A 13,603-nucleotide genomic window follows, 5' to 3' on the forward strand; every position below is an offset into this window, starting at 1 on the left:
CAATGACAGTCCCGGGAGCGGAGGGGTTAAGTCTTACCAACTGCACACGTGAGTGACAGAGTGAGGACCAGGGTCCAGGCAGTGAGACCCCGGGGCCTGCACACGTGCAATGCGATGCAGGGCCCGAGGCCTCCATCATGCTCCCACGACTCAGACGCGGCTAGACGCGCTTTGTCACTTTGCCGCAGGAGGCCCATTCGACCTAGCTGGTCTGCACACGTCCGTGAGCTGTAGGGGGCCGGCTTCTGGGCTGTGATTCCTGTGCCAGAGCAATTCTCGCGAAGTGATATGCCCACAGTGCAAAATATGAAACGCGAATTAAAGCATCGACATTTATGCAAAGTTTTCTTTTTTCTTAATATACTCTCCCCATCGCATGCTATTTTTAAAAATGAAAATCTAGAGGCTTTAGAGTCCCATTTTACGATGGGACAGGGGAAGTGAGGGGTGGCCATGCTGTGTCCAAGATCACAATTTAGCAGCTGAACAAGGACTCAAAACTCTGTAATATTTAAAAATAATCAAGTTTTACAAATACAAAATACATCAGACCTACGAATCTCAGGTTCTTCGTATGTAAGGGGATTAGATTAGAAAACGTTGTTTCTCAAGTCCGTGTAAACTCTAAAATTGTTTTGATAGTTCAAATAACTTATGATTTAATAAAAGCAGTAATACTTTGTGAGAGATCAGTCTTAGTTGTGCTCTTTGCTTGTATAAGGAATTATTCGTGTCGCAAAAAACCAAAAGATAAATAGTACAAATAAATGATTACAGGTTTTTCAATTAATTTATTTTAGAAAAACAAAGGTTTACAATTGGTGCCTTAAGGCCGGACATCAGGATTCAACTAGTAATACAGACTTTCAAAAAACCTTTATAGGCAGTCCACAGTAGAAAATTATTTTTTTGCCCACTCCTGGACTCAGACACGTTCAGAAAAAATAGATATTTATAAAAATAAAATGGCAAACCTAAGCCCACCAGTTGATAGTCTTACCACCCCAAACTGGCTTATTTGAACAACTTCTGCATCATGACAGGAGCTGAGTTTTCTCTGTCCTATCGCCACGTCACACTGAAGCGATGACAAAAATATTTAAATTACTTTTTGTACAACCCGAGCCCCTCCCCAAAGAAGCCCCTGAAACCACACACAAGAAACAACAAAAATCCACTAAAAACAACATAGCTAAAGCTAACTGGTGAACTACGCAGACAGACCCTTCCTTTGACCTCTGGAAAGCTGGCTCTTAATGTCACCTCTCAGTCAGATACCAAGAAGCGCTGTGTATGCAGAAGAAGATGAAAATTCCAGGTCTGATCCACCTCAAACAAGTTCCAGAAGGCAGTTGCTAGAGAAATATTAATATACACAATGAAACAAACAGAAAGGGCTGCAAGCTGCAATGGGTGCTCGGCTTGATTAAAAACACGCCCTTTCTCTGTGAGTTCTTTGACCACTGTCTGAGCACCAGGTTCAGCAACAGTGAGCATCTAGGATTGTGAATTTTAGAAGTCAGAAATAGAAACTTATTGCGACTAATAGAGAAGGCAAAAAACTCCAAGACTGAAGGACATTCCCTCTAGTGATAGGTCATCATGGTAAGATTCATCCATCAATTAGGATGCTATCTGTTCTACCAGATTTGTTAAGAAATCTTTTATTTTGATTTTTTTTTTTCTGGAAATGAAAATAGCATTCCTAGTAAGCTCAGATATCACACTGAAGGGAATAACATACCAGCAAACAAACATTTTTAAATGTTTTGTGAGTGCTCGCTTCGGCAGCACATATACTAAAATTTGTCCTGTGAGGAGTCTGACAAGATTCTAAAGAAGATGTAAGTAAAAAGCAAACTTTTAATACAAAAAAAAAGAAATCAAATTATTCACTTATAAACCACCTACACTCTGTTTCCTGATATATTGTGAAAACAAACAATATGGGGCAGCAGCACTGAGTTGTGAAAAAGGTAACAGACTAAGGCATTAGCCTAAAAAATCTCATTAGACAAAGACTGCTGGACTTTTGTTTGTTGACACATACTGAGTTCTACTTTTTTTTACTTTCCCCTATTGAGGTTGTACATTTATAGGCGATGCTTAAGACAAAAACAAACAGATGACATAGGATAAACATGTGGTAAACATGAAGGAAAAAAGCAATGACATTTTCTACAACTTCCTCCTGTCACTGTCCGTGGCTAAGCCTTAATTTCCTCCCTACACCGAGACTCGAGTGAAGCATCTGTATTTACCTGAGCTTTTCACTGCTGTGAAACAGGCTTGACCGCTGGGCACATTAATGTGTACCTTCCAGAAGAATCCCTCACGTCTCTTTGGGAAGGAATACACTTGGTAAATGAATAGCCTGTGTCTCCAATTTCCACTTAAGAACATTTCATTCTAGCATTTCCTGAAATTCCCTGCATAGGTGACTGCGTATGTGTTTCATTATTAAAGGTAATAATGGCGTGACATTATTATACACCAATAAAGTACACGACACAAGAAAACAATTGCCAACCCCTTAGTTCTTAAGATCCAGGGTTTCGGTTTAGCTGCGATCAACGTGGCATCAGAGATAACCAAGGCTGCCCTTGGGGGCCAGAGCCCTAAACAGCTTCAGAATCGGGACCATGAACTACAGAGTTTTAAAGTGATTATAAACATTTCAAATGTTTAATAAAATCCTTTATATTAAATAACTCAATTGCTCAATGAATAATCACCCAAATAATAGTTACCTAATAAAAATTCAAAACGTAGCTAAAACAAAGGCCTCGAAAATAAACTCATCTAAAATAAACATACCAAACTGATATTTTAAAAAATACCAATTTCTATACATTACTCAAGAACGAATTCGTATGTGATTCATTATGGAGAGAGGATGAGAGGACAGGTGACAGAACTGAGGATGAAGAAGGTAACTGGCTGACCTCTGCAGTCACTGGACATGAATCTTGTGGACAGAATGATGATGTCACTCATTACTCATCATGAACAGGCCCATGATGTTACATAACAGATGCATGTCGATACATTTTATACGTTCATATGGATGTGTGTGTGTACATACATACAAGCACATATTAGATAAGTTACCATGCCATAAACATAAAAATATATTACTCTTTAAAAAGCAGCAAGAGCCTTTTACCAAAGGAAATTTTTAGAAGAAACTCCAAAATAGAAAACAGAAGGAAGGTAGGCTGCCTGGCTAGAGCAGGGCAGGGGTGGGTGACAGTGCCTCCGGTTCCTGCAGTGACACCTGAGGAGTGTCCCAGGGCATGGCTTGAAATCACTGCTCCAAGGAAATCCAGTTTACGTTGCAAAGATGAAACGTAAGTCTATTTTTTTGCCACTCTATAGGCCAATGTGAACATTTTATAACGCAACCAAGTATTAAGTTAAAAAGTAACATTTCTTCTTTTAAAAATAACAACAAAATAAAATCACTACGCTATATAAAATCAAATTATTCTTAACCTCATAATCTTAACTTGACCCATGGAAAAAGTTGTTGGTTCTCCCTAAAGTGCCTAAATTTTAAAGACATAATTTTGTCCATATAAATCTTATCCAAAATATCAGAGGAGAATGGATGGAAGTAGAGGTATTATTTTTCTCTATCAAATACGATTCTTCTACCTGACTGACCAATTTGAAATATTCTGCCCGAGAATCTTAATTCTGCCACAGAATATGAGACAGAGAAACATGCAAATCGAACTGATCTGCTGTAACAGCATCTACAAGATAAACAAACCGTGATGGAGTGTGTTTTGTTTGCTTTAGACAAACCTTTCCTCTCTCTGCTCCAAACATCTGCCCATTTACGCAAGGGACCACTTTAATCCATGCAGTTGGTAACAGCAAAATACAAATAACACATTCTCTTCTGTAAAGATCATGATTAAGTGTCTGAATTCAATGAATAGACTCTTGACTAATCTGACAGGCTATGGAACCTGACGCTGGTGAAAGCTCAGTCTCTCTTCTTCTCCGAGGCGTCTTTGGGCTCCTGCACGGCAGGCCCCCGGCCGTCTCCACCTCCGGGCTCCTGCTGCCCTCCGCTCTCGTCCACCAGGTCCAGGCTTTCAGTTTCACTTTTGGACACTTCGTATCGCTCTTCTATGTAACCTCCGTCTGTGTCGGCGGCGTAGATGCCGTAGCACATGACACTGATGACACCCAGTGGCAGGCCAAAGAGAAAGCAGCCCATGATTGGAGAGCTCTTGAAGATAGACTGTGGAAAGAGCATTACGACTCAGTGTCCCTCAGATGGACTAAGAACGACACCATTCTTCCTCTCGCTGCCCAACGTGCTTCTAGTTCTAATGGAGCAATGTCAGCTTCTGCAGTGACCACGGTAAAGGAACTGTAAGGCAGATTTTACGTGTGCGTGTGTCTAACAACTTACTGGCAGCGGAAAAAGGCACCGAATACTCTAGGACCTTTTCTAAAGCGCTTATTTTTCTCACACTTCCCACAAAGGTCTCTAAGAGGCAGTCGGAGCCATGTGCCCAGCAGCTCCCGAGCTGCTCCGTGGACAACGGGGCTCTGCTTGCTGAGAAGGTGCGCACGCATTCTCTACACGTGACATTTCTTTTACTCATCTGGTTAGTAGAAAAGCGACAGTGACTTAATAATTTTCATTAATAATTTATATACTGTCTCCTCAGCTCCCCCAAAGTAAAAGCAATTTCGCTGAATAGGTTTTTCGACTCTGATGCAGTCTACGGGCTGTGACTCTGACTCTGTGAACTACAGAGACAAATTCAGAGGAGGGCAAGGTCACTGTGGGTTGGGACAGCAGAAGCCAGTTTCACACATGAAGGTGTTTTCAGGCAGAAGTCTGGGTGAGAGTGAGCACGAGGCCGGCCATGCTGCGGGGTCGGCACTACCCAGAAGGCCCGGGGGGGCTGGCACAGCGCCCAGACACCAAGGACAATCCCCGGATGAAGAGTATTCTGATGTGCATCGCAGGAAAAGGGACAGAAAGTGAGCAAACCCGATCATTTTACTAATGTAAATTCTGTTGCGGGTACAGAGTGGGCTGGAAACAGGGCAAGAGGAAGTGAGGACAGCAAGCAGCAGCCAGAGGAGCGGCCGGACATATGCTAAGGGCCAGTCCACGTTGGTGACAACAGAGAAATAAAGGCAGGTCACTAATAAACTGAAGGACACATGGAATAAGCCAAATACTGTTAATTTATTTCTCGCCAGCTCTAATCTGATGACTGCTTTTGGCCAGAATGAATGAAAATACCAATGGGCTAGATCCCAGTAGGTAACCAGAACTAAGTGTGAGGCTCAAATTTAGGGTGCCTCTGCTGTCACAGTGGTTGACAGTCAAGGCCAGGCTGATAAAGGTTTCTGAGAGTTCGAAGCAGGAAGGGTGCAGACCCAAGGGCTGAACAGGGCAGGAGGGAAGAGACTCTGAAACGCTTTAGGTCATGCCATCAAGTTAGCTGGCTCTGAATTCCAGTTAATCACCAACCATCAGGGGAAGAACAGAGAAACTATTTTCACCTGATGAAGACAATTTCTTAATGTAAATAGACTAGTAATCTTACGTTGCCAATTAAAAGGATGTATTTTTACCCAATCCTTTGAAATTCCAGATTTCACCTTAGCTGGACATAAAGGAACTATGTATCTAAATATTCTCAGTTCTCAATGACATTAAACAAACTGTGACAACTTACCACAACAGTAGCCTTGGCATCAAACACTATTCTTTTCAATCTCTGCAAAATGCTGTCACCTCCTTGGGCCTTAAATGTAACAGGAGAAGTTAATTGAATCGTCACTGAAGCACCACCACTCCATTTTCCTGTTCCATAACCTTACCACGGCGGGTCAGGGTCATGCACAGACTACACAAAGCACCTGCGAGGGCCATGTGGTAAACCTTTCCGGTGTTTTCCGTGCCACCTGCCTCTCGGCTGCCCGTGTGGACGCTCTGATTCTCCCCCGAGAACACACCCTTCCACTCACGATCCAAGCAGCTCGGCTGTGGTGACCCGGCCGAGTCCACGAGGCCCGCCCCGTCCTGAGTTGATCTGAGGTCGTGAAACACCTTTGCTATTGTGTAGGGAGAGTCCCCTGAGGCTGACGCTGAGCAAGGGAAGCGCTGAGAGCAGGTTCCTGATGGGACCAGCCACGTTCCTGGCGTGCAGCCCCCGAGTCTGACCCGGTGCTCGGATTCCCGAGCCGTGTGAGCCAGCGAGACCTCTCGTCGTCACACAGTCTGAGCGGGGTTCCAACACCTTACAACAAACGGGGCCCGCTCATCCAGGTGTTTTCCACAAACACAAAATTCTACTACGTGATTAAGTGTTTCCAAAGCAGAGATGCTTGTTACTCTGTAAGCCAACTGCCATGTAAAGTTCGTGTAAAGCTGAAACAAAATTCTCACAAACTAAACTTCATGAAAGCACAAAGTTCATATTCCCTATTTTAGTCTAGTCTATTGAGCTGAGGTGCACACTGGTCACAGCCTGCTGAAGTCATTTCATGACCCGCTACTATAGGTCACAACCCACTGTCTGAAAAATGCTGCAGTAAGAACTATAGAAAAAAAGACAGTTAAGACCATCTGCTTCTCATGTCCGAGAAACATTTCACAGGATTTGGATCTTTCCTCTGGGGCTCTGATTCTCAACGTATTTCCTATTTCTTTAGGAGCTGTGGTCCTACTCACAGGTTTTCTTAGGAAACCAATCTGAGTAACTGAAGCCAGTCGTACTCTTGAACCCGGGAAGCTTGTACGAGCCAGGAAGTTTGCCATCCGGACAGCTCTGCACAGTACACATCCCACACCTGACTCCAAGGCAGCAGCGCCTTGCGATCACCGTGACACCCCAAAAGGCCCTCCAGGTAAGGGGCAGTCCTGTAAGGGGCAGTCCACCCCACGAGCGGCCTCTGCCACCAAAGAACCTTGTCTGCAGGATGTGACTGTCCCCTCCCCCCAGGGATGGCCAACTCTCCCTTTCAGAATCAGAAGGAAAGGAAATCCTTTCCTCCATCCTTCTGAAAAGGACACGAACGACTTACTTCTACTGTGCCGTCCAAAATGCTACGAATGAACTGGACCAGGTCCTCAGCACTCTGAACCTGTCTGTCCAGTAAAAAGTACTGTTGGTTCGAAGTGTTCAGCACAACAACAGTGGGGATTTTCAATTCGCTGAGAACAGAAAACCAGAGAAATCAAAACACACATCAAACAGAGATGACAACTATTCTGATAACTGTTTATAGTATATCTAAGTAATTATAATTACAAAAGGCGGGAGCTATATTGATGGCTTTGCTTCCTTTTGCCTACATAAACTTCAGTTTTTGCATCTATGTAAAAAATAGCTAAACTGTGATATGAAAAACATTCTAACATACAATATCAGACAACTGAGCATTCACAATTAAACTTAAGGGTAAAAATGATTACATACGAAGTGTCAATTTCAGGGCAGTATTACTTCCTGCCACACATCACTGTCCAACACACACATCCCACCTCTGAGGGCGCTCCGGTGGCGAGTGGGAAGGGCATATTCTCTAGAGCTGTGCTGCTTGTTTTCAGAACTGGGGCTTTTGCATAATTTAGTTTTTTAAGCTTAGTGTTTTTCATTTACAGATGAATAAAAGCTGTGTGTGGGGGGCGGGGCACCTATCTTTTTATAAAAACCAAATGATTAAATATTCAGCTCAGCACCTTGGACATAACATGTGTCCCACACATACCGTTCCAAACTGTCAGCACCCCCCATGTCCCACACACAGGCCATCACCCCTCCGTGAGCCACTAGACTCCACTGCAGTTCGCAGACAGAAAACTGCACTAGTACCCATGCGGGTCGTTGCACTGAAATTATTTTTCTTTCCAAGATCGGTTTCTGCAGCACCACCAAAGGCACGGCTGTGTGACTTGGTCAAGTGGAAGACGACAGAAGGGGCGGAGCAGAGGCCTGAAACCTGCTGGGGCGGCGGGGCTCACCTTCTGGCATTTGGTGGCTCCATGAGAAGAATATTCCCAGGAAAAACGGCCCACCAGGGTCAAGGACATTAAAGACATGGTGTAGACCTGAGCCTAACTGGCCCAGCCATGGTCGGCCACACCCAGCCAAGGGAGGGAGAATAAATGACTGCGGTTTAGTTATAATGCATGTGCAGCAAAAAAAAAAAAAATCCATTTTTATAGAATGGATTAGAACCTGGCCTTCCTATAAAAACACATCTCATGAAAAAATTAAATACAGTTGAACTAGAAACTATTCATTTTGAAATCATTCGGTTTGAATAACGATAGAAAATAGCATTATCTCACTCTACCCTTTTAATTATACTCACAAAATCCCAATACAAAATAATTTAATAGACCAAAGGCCTGACAGTACCCTATTTTGAGAAAAAATAAAAAATATAATCAATACTGCAATGTACTTATTTTATATATCATGTATCCGTCCTAAGTTAAAAATATTTTAGGCATCAATCTTTACTAAATTACACGACTTTATCTGTCACCATTCATGTCACAGCAGTTAAGTGCTTCTGGAGCAAGAGATTTGAGGACTGGATCTCACTTATTGGTTGGGTGCCTTCTGACATATCATTTAATTTCCTTGAGTTTCTTCTAAGAAATATGAATTTCCTCGTTTTCATAAAATGTAGATAATAATGGCACTTACACTTTGCTGAGTTACTGTACAAGTTAGAAAACATACAATGACCACTTAGTCCAGTGTTGGTTGCAGGGTAAGAGCTCAATAAAAACTTTCAATTATTGTTATGTGACCACCATATGCCTTCTCACTTCTCTCAAAAAAACAAAAAGCACAATATGAATTAAAAAACAAAAACAGAAACACCCCAAACTATAAGGGGTGGTAATGGAGATCACTGCTGTTTTCTGACAACTGCAGCTCAAAATTTCTACTGTCTCACAACTCACACACGAAGGAACACTCATGAAGGAACACCTTGCCTACCTATCTCTAGATATCCTGAACATCATCCTGGGTCGAGCAGTTGGTCACTGGACCAAAATTGTTTTGACCTCTTGCTCACTCTGTTTAAACAATGGTTTCCTACATTGTTTTGAGTATTAAAAATTCAGGACCAATTTTTTTCAAGTACTTTTAATGACTGTAGAAATCATTTGTTTTATTTTTCTTTGTCACGATTTCTTCATCATATTTTATTTCTGGTACTTTATATCTCTGGCAAATCTCAAATTAGAATAAAAGAGACAAAAACTGAATATAAATGAAGAAAAATAACACTATAATTTCAGCTTTTTAATTGAAAATTATGAATGCCACTTTGAGTTTTTAAGTTTGGTTTTCATTTTCCCACTGTTCTTCCCTGGAAAATGGCAGACTCTAATTTAACCCCATACGCTGCACCCGTGAATGAAGCCACCTGCTCCACCTACGCTCCTGAGCTAAGGGAGAGGAGAAACAGCACACCACGGCCGACTCACCTGGGCCTCCACACCACTGGACGAGCGCGCCCGCCTCTAGTGAGCTTCCCCATCTGTCCCAGGGGCTGCTTTGAGCGCCACCACCCTTCCAAGCCCCGTTTGCTACTGTCTCTAGTGTCTGTCTGCTCTTATGCTCTGCCGGAAATAACCTCTCTGCGGTCTCCCATCAGCTAACTTCTCAAACTTCAGCGCTTCTCCTAGTTACTGCTCCTCCGGCAAGCGTTCTCCGAGCCCCTCCACCTGTGTGCACTGGGGTGGGGGTGAGGGTCTGTGTCCAGAACTCCCTACTACACAGACCTTTTCCCACAGTTCTGTGATAATCACATTGTCTTACCCAGCGGACTATAAGCACACGAAGACAAGGACCCTAACTTACTCATTTTTTGCATCAACAATGGCAAACAGTGTATAAAATACAGTAAATATTCACTAAGTGTCCACTGAATAGGTTTTTATCTGAAATTTATTAATTCAGTATAGGTATGGCAAATGTTTTCCAATATCAACTTTCTGAAGCGAAAAATCGGATCTTTACATCATAAACATAATCAATGAAAATTTAAATTGCATATTTTTCTTATAAAGTTATTTTAGCCTGTTAAAATAAATTCTCTAGAATAGCTATTAATTCTTGAATGCTAAATTTTCCACTTAAGTTACATTTGTTCGTTAAAAGTGAACTTAAGGTTTGTATTGAACAAAACCCACAAAATTTATAAGATTTCGAATCTCTTCTTTTTGAAATACTATAAATTATTAACACTGAATTGGGAGACAAATATTTTAGCATAGAACAATATAAGAGTTTCAAATATAGATTTAAAAATTAAAGTGAAATATTTAATGGAAGAATATTTGCAACAACATACACCACTTATTTGCTTTTTTCAGCTATTACTCCTTCTGTCTGTCTCAGAAAAAGAAATTTAAAAATTGATAGAATTAAAAGCAAAATCATTTAGCACTTTACTTACTCCATTAGCAAGGTATTTATATAGTCATTCCCATCCATATGTCCAAACTGAAAATCCCTAACCAACAACAAACAAACAAACAAAAAAGAGAGAGTGCCATATTAAATACAAAAAAAACGAGTGAACTTGGTAATAAGCATGTAAACATGAATCGCAACGTGTAGGAGAGTGTGAATGCTACAGGTTTTTGAGATACAAATACACACAGGTGGAATTAAATTATGAGATATTTCTACTTTGTTTACATATAATTAAAGTGCAAGGCAACATAAGCTTTTCCAAGTAAACATGTTTAAGAAAAATTACCCACTTACTCTAACAGGAAATAAGTATATATCACCAATACACCATTAGGGGACTGAGAATAAAAGGGGAATAATTAAATAATATAAGGAATTTACACTGAGTGTCTCTTATGGCAGCAGTGATTTAGCACACTATAAAAAATCACTTGTTTTTACATTCATTATGCTGAGTTCCTGTTAACGATCATCATTTGTCTATCTGACTTGTGATTGCTTCTCTACCTTTATCTCAAATGTATGAGCACATGCGCATGTTTTCTTACCACAAACTCACCCCAAATCAAGGAGCAGGTGTAACACAAATTATAAAGGGTTCTTTTTCTACTTGTAGGACATACTTCAACAAATTTCAAGTCCAAACAATTCATACAGAAATGCAATATGCTATAATTCACTTCAGCCTCTTGATCCATCTTTGAAAGTATAAAATGCAATTACTTTTGGTTACTATACTACAAAACTAAACCAAGACTGAAGAACATCCAGAATGTAAGCACCTACCTGTGGAACTCATCTCTGTGATCTCTAGCGACTTCCTGAATAATTGACTTTAATCTGCAGAAGAACAAATACATGAGTATTTCATTTCTTCACTTAAAAATTGTAATTATTCGATAATAATACCTGCTGCCTTAGCTAACACTGCAAGAAAACATACTATATGAAGTTTATCTGAAACCACGTAAAGTTGGAATTAGGTGGTATTTGAAGGCACTATACCTGATATGCTCGACTGATGTATTTTTCTCATCAATAACTGCAATAGCCACGAGCTTTCCTGAAATTAAGAATGATACATATAAATAAGCTTAACTATACAAACTTTTTCATTATTATAGCTGTGAATCAGGAATCAGTAAACATTACTTCTAGAATTTAATTCTAATTATCCCACACGTTATACTCAGTAGAGTGAAATCAGTAAGTCAACGTCAAGTGCTAATCCCTTCCGACCTCCCATCCTCGAAATGTAAATAGCAAATACTTAACAATTCAAATACACAAATTGTATTTTTCCATACAATATGCAAAATGATTAAAATAAGTGGTCTGTCAAAAGCTAAAACCATAAGGAATAAGTTGATAAGGAAATTTACTATTAATTATCGTAGCTCTAAAGAATGGTCTACTACAAGAGAAAGACTTTGACTCTGCTATTCCCTCTGGTGCCCTGGGCCACTACCTGCCAGCAATAATACACAAAATAAAACCAGCTCGTAAGATTTACCTATCCCCGTGCAGACCACACATCACATCCACCTCTGACAGATATCCTCCAGGAAGGCACCCTGACATGACAACCAGTGCACTGGAGTCGGAAACCCAGACACTAACCCAGCAGGGCCTGTTCCGTTCTAGGCCTGGGAGGACACTGGGGAAGCACCGTCTTTAACAGCTGTGTGATTTCACCTCCGTAAACTTCAACTTGTTTAAACTAGAACCTACTGCCAAGTTGATAAGGGAGCTGACTGACATGACATGCTCAACAACACTGGGACAGTTTCTGATTCAGAGCAGGTATATAAATTTAGGATTAAATCAATAATCTTTCAAGATAATCCCCACATCTTAACGCTTCTTTCCTAATTCCACAGTGCTCACGAGTGTCTTGAATTCTACACAATCTTGACTCTTCCTTTAACCCTCAACTGAAAACATTATTCCACAATAACGACTTCTCCTCTTGAAATGTTATTTCATTCACTATTCAGTGCTTGGTTTTTCTGTGCTTCTTTCATTCTCAAGTGCTCCATGAGTTTTTTCCAAAATGCCTACATCATGAAGAGCATCCATCCACAGGCCAAGCATGCAGCTTCTCACGCATTAATTTCACGATTCCTGAGGCCGAGGCGTGTGCCCAGCCCTGGGCTAGTTTCCAGGCGTGGCGATGAGCACAGACACGGGTCTGCCAGGGAGACGATCACAAAGAGATGTGCGCTGAGCAGTCAGGATTCCGAAGGGGAGAAACACGGTGTTTTTATAAAGGAGTCCTACGCAGCAAACCACAGTAGTTCTGAGGGGTCCGTAAAAGATTTTCCTAAGGAAGCAACATTCGGTCTGAGTTTGACGCGCGCACGTAAATTAACTGCGCGTGTCCAGGGAAAGAACACAGGGTGTGTGCAGGTGCGCCGGCGCGAGGCACATGGCCTCTGGTCAGTGCGGCTGCAGAAGGGAGAGGGTGGGGAAGGGTGACAGAGAATGAGGCTGGAGACTCAGGCAGGAGTCAGAAGCTGCGGGCTCCAGACCCTCTCGGAAGGTACGAAGTATCTGAAGCCACCAGGGTCAGAAGTTGGTGGTGGCGCCTTTATGATGGGTGGCCAGGGGAAATGATGGCTGAAGATGATACCTGGCAAGGGCGGTATGGTGGACACACGACAGGAACACTAACTGCCACAGCCAACTTCTTTCCAAATTACTCTGGGAGAAGAAACCGGGCCCAAGCTGCCTATTTTAATTACCTTGAGGTCAGGCTGTCTCCTGCGATTACAATAACTGAAAGCTAAATGACTGTATTCCTACATTTTCCCCCTTTTCGCTTCACATGGGCCTGAAAGAATTAGCAAGTAAATCTACAATCTTCGACAGTATCCATGTCAACGCGCAACACTGAGCTGACGTCTGCCCCCACAGAGGGACAAGCGAAGACAGAACCACCACCAGATACAGAATTTTAAAAAGCAGGCTCCAGACCAGAACAAACACCATCCTAAGAAAGATTTACGAAACAGCAGGACCATGAGCGTGTTTCTACTTTGTATTCTCAATCAGCTTCAAGAGCAGGACAGCAGGAAGAGAAAGCTAACGCCTGTTACTTCTCAAGTAAAACA

General features: G+C 41.8%; 1 protein-coding gene across 3 annotated transcripts in view; it reads right to left on the reverse strand.

Annotated features, from left to right (window-relative positions):
* Positions 1 to 771: 771 nt before the first annotated feature.
* TMX3 (thioredoxin related transmembrane protein 3) overlaps positions 772 to 13,603 on the reverse strand; it is a 37,519-nt gene continuing 24,687 nt past the window's right edge. For all 3 annotated transcript variants that reach the window (XM_006913731.3, XM_025048093.1, XM_025048092.1), the window contains 6 exons: positions 11,496 to 11,553; positions 11,277 to 11,330; positions 10,471 to 10,527; positions 7,069 to 7,198; positions 5,718 to 5,786; positions 772 to 4,255 (listed from right to left, as the gene is read on the reverse strand). In XM_006913731.3, the coding sequence (XP_006913793.1) occupies positions 3,995 to 4,255; positions 5,718 to 5,786; positions 7,069 to 7,198; positions 10,471 to 10,527; positions 11,277 to 11,330; positions 11,496 to 11,553 (629 nt within the window). In that variant the 3' untranslated portion in view covers positions 772 to 3,994. The remainder of the gene's footprint in view (positions 4,256 to 5,717; positions 5,787 to 7,068; positions 7,199 to 10,470; positions 10,528 to 11,276; positions 11,331 to 11,495; positions 11,554 to 13,603) is intronic.

This window comes from Pteropus alecto, unplaced genomic scaffold (genome assembly GCF_000325575.1).
Source record: "Pteropus alecto unplaced genomic scaffold, ASM32557v1 scaffold14, whole genome shotgun sequence".
Classification (NCBI taxonomy): domain Eukaryota; kingdom Metazoa; phylum Chordata; class Mammalia; order Chiroptera; family Pteropodidae; genus Pteropus; species Pteropus alecto.